The sequence below is a fragment of the Amphimedon queenslandica genome, unplaced genomic scaffold (genome assembly GCF_000090795.2).
Source record: "Amphimedon queenslandica unplaced genomic scaffold, v1.1 AMPQUscaffold_10704, whole genome shotgun sequence".
NCBI classification, from domain to species: Eukaryota; Metazoa; Porifera; class Demospongiae; order Haplosclerida; family Niphatidae; genus Amphimedon; species Amphimedon queenslandica.
In genome coordinates this window covers 5,022-7,288 of record NW_003549043.1, presented here as the reverse complement: position 1 = coordinate 7,288, position 2,267 = coordinate 5,022, and the positions used below count along the sequence as shown (strand labels likewise).

General features: G+C 33.5%; 1 protein-coding gene and 1 long non-coding RNA gene across 2 annotated transcripts in view; both read left to right on the top strand.

Moving 5' to 3' along the window:
* Nucleotides 1-295: 295 nt before the first annotated feature.
* On the top strand, nucleotides 296-1,323 carry LOC109589929 (uncharacterized). Its single transcript, XR_002189017.1, has 2 exons — nucleotides 296-445; nucleotides 777-1,323. It is a non-coding gene; the product is annotated as an uncharacterized LOC109589929 (long non-coding RNA).
* Nucleotides 1,324-1,516: 193 nt separating this feature from the next.
* LOC109589928 (protein broad-minded-like) overlaps nucleotides 1,517-2,267 on the top strand; it is a 5,662-nt gene continuing 4,911 nt past the window's right edge. The window contains exons 1-2 of the mRNA XM_020005905.1: nucleotides 1,517-1,679; nucleotides 2,056-2,205. Coding sequence (XP_019861464.1) covers nucleotides 1,537-1,679; nucleotides 2,056-2,205 — 293 coding nt within the window. The 5' untranslated portion in view covers nucleotides 1,517-1,536. The remainder of the gene's footprint in view (nucleotides 1,680-2,055; nucleotides 2,206-2,267) is intronic.

Sequence of the window (2,267 nt, the reverse complement as noted above, 5' to 3'; positions counted from 1 at the left end):
TTTTCACATGATTGGTTTCCCAAAGAGACATTGTTACAGACAGACATAACAAGGGAAGTATATTATGGTTTGATTGGCTCTAGTATGTGTAGCAGTAAATGCGCATGTAGTCCAGTCTGTAGGTGGGGATCCAATGCCAGAATCCTGTCTCTCTCTTTATTGCTTTGAGTGATTTTTATTGATTTTTAATGTCATTCATTTCACACTCTCCCTCCTTCTCTCCTCTCTCTTTTCTCTTTGCTATCCTCTTCTTTCCTTTTCTCTCTCTCTTTTTCTCTCTCTTTCCCTCTCTCTTTTCCTCTCTCCCTCCCTCTCTCTTCAGTCTCAAGCTGATATTTCCAATATTCCTGATAATACAAGTGAAGCACAGCAAGCCCTAGAGAGAGCCTTGCTACACTCGGAGGAACTCTATCACTTCTTACAGAAACACATACAAGAATCACAAGTTAGTAATTATACATGTACAATGTATACACAATAGGCCAATGTGTGTATAAGTAATGTAATACCTGAGGACTGAGATATCTGCTTGAGGTGAAGCTGAGGGCAGATATCAAGGGACTCAGGTATTACATTACTGATACTCACCTCCAGACACACACACACACACACACTGGTCACTCCACATATAACATTGTATTGCTTGTACATGAATGTCTCACATTTTGTGGAAGCATATCCTCAAGTTTATAAATTGTATGAAATTTTCTATTTTTATTATTGCTATTTTAAGTGAGATTACTGTATTAATATTGTTGTTCTTATTTCTGTTGCAGGAGATCAGCGATCAGTTAGTTGAGTTTGTTAAGGAACTTCTCAGCGCCAACAGAGCTTTGGTAGAGGCTTTTGAGAGAGCTAAGAAGAGACAGCAGTTTGAAAAGAGACAGCTGAAACAAGAAATCCTGACCCTCACTAACAGACTGCACCAAAGCACATGATAAAAGGAGAGAGAGAGATAATGAATAATTATTATAATAAATAAATAATAATAATTACTTTTTTATTAATTAAAGCCTTATTCATAATAATAATAATAATCATTAATTAGTTATTTAATCTCTCTTAATTTGTAGTTTTACATTTAGTTACTGTAGTTGTATCATTTATATTATTAGTTAAAGTAATTAATTATTATTTGTAATTGTAAAGTAGAATGTGTGATTTATTATAATATTAATACATTGTTACTATATTTATTTATGACAAATATTTTAAACAGTTTTATTACTCTTTTACTTGTAATTTTAATCATAATACTGTTATTATTATTATTATTGTTATTATTATTATTATTGTTGCTGTTATCATTGTTGTCATATTTTATAGTTGCATACAGCAGGCTGTAATGGACTAATCAAACTATTCTCTTCTTTATTATTATCATTATTATTATTACTGTAATTATAATAAATAAATACATTGTTTTTGTCATTCATAATAGCAAAAATTACAAACACTAAAAAGGTTAATTTTTACATTGCGCATGCGCATTAGATTTTCCCAGGAATGTATGCTAAAGGCGGGACGAAAACAAACATGGCGACTGGTGTTGATCTGCAGAAAGCAGTCCGTCAGCTTATTTCTTCAGTCACTTCTCCTCCCAGCGGCTCTCAGAGCAAAGTCCTCTCACTCGAGGATGCTGTGGCTAACCTTGAAACCACTGATGAAAATTTCCACAGGTAGTTTTTAAAAAGCCTAGGGCTACTTGCAAATTTTTTTGTGGTGTGAGTATATTTTAACTTAGGGAATTTTTGCCACTGAAGCTCAGTATAGTGGTTTGTTTTATGTTGTGTAGCAAGTTTGAACTGATTCAGATAAAAGATGGATTTTTTTGAATTTTTAAAGTTACTCAAAAATCAGGCCAAAGTCCCTGTACTATAGCACAGGGTCATGGGCCAAATTTTATCAAAAATGACTAGGAAAAAAATTAGCCATTTGTATTACATTTTTTGATATGGATACATGTGCTTGTGTTGTGTATATGTAGCAATTTTGAGCTGATTCCAATCAAAATTGGATTTTTAATGAATTTAATCATTTTTCCTGTTTGTGCAGCTATGATCTAGTAAAGTATGTTCATGGTCAGATTGAGTCAGTCGTTGATCCACTGATCGATGAGAGACTAAAGAAACATGGCGGACTATCACACGGAGAAGAACATGATATAGTAGCTCTTATTACTGACGATATACTGACATCTCCTGAGTGAGTACATGTACAGTGTATGAATTGATATACAGTACATAGTTCTGCCTATAGTGGTGGGG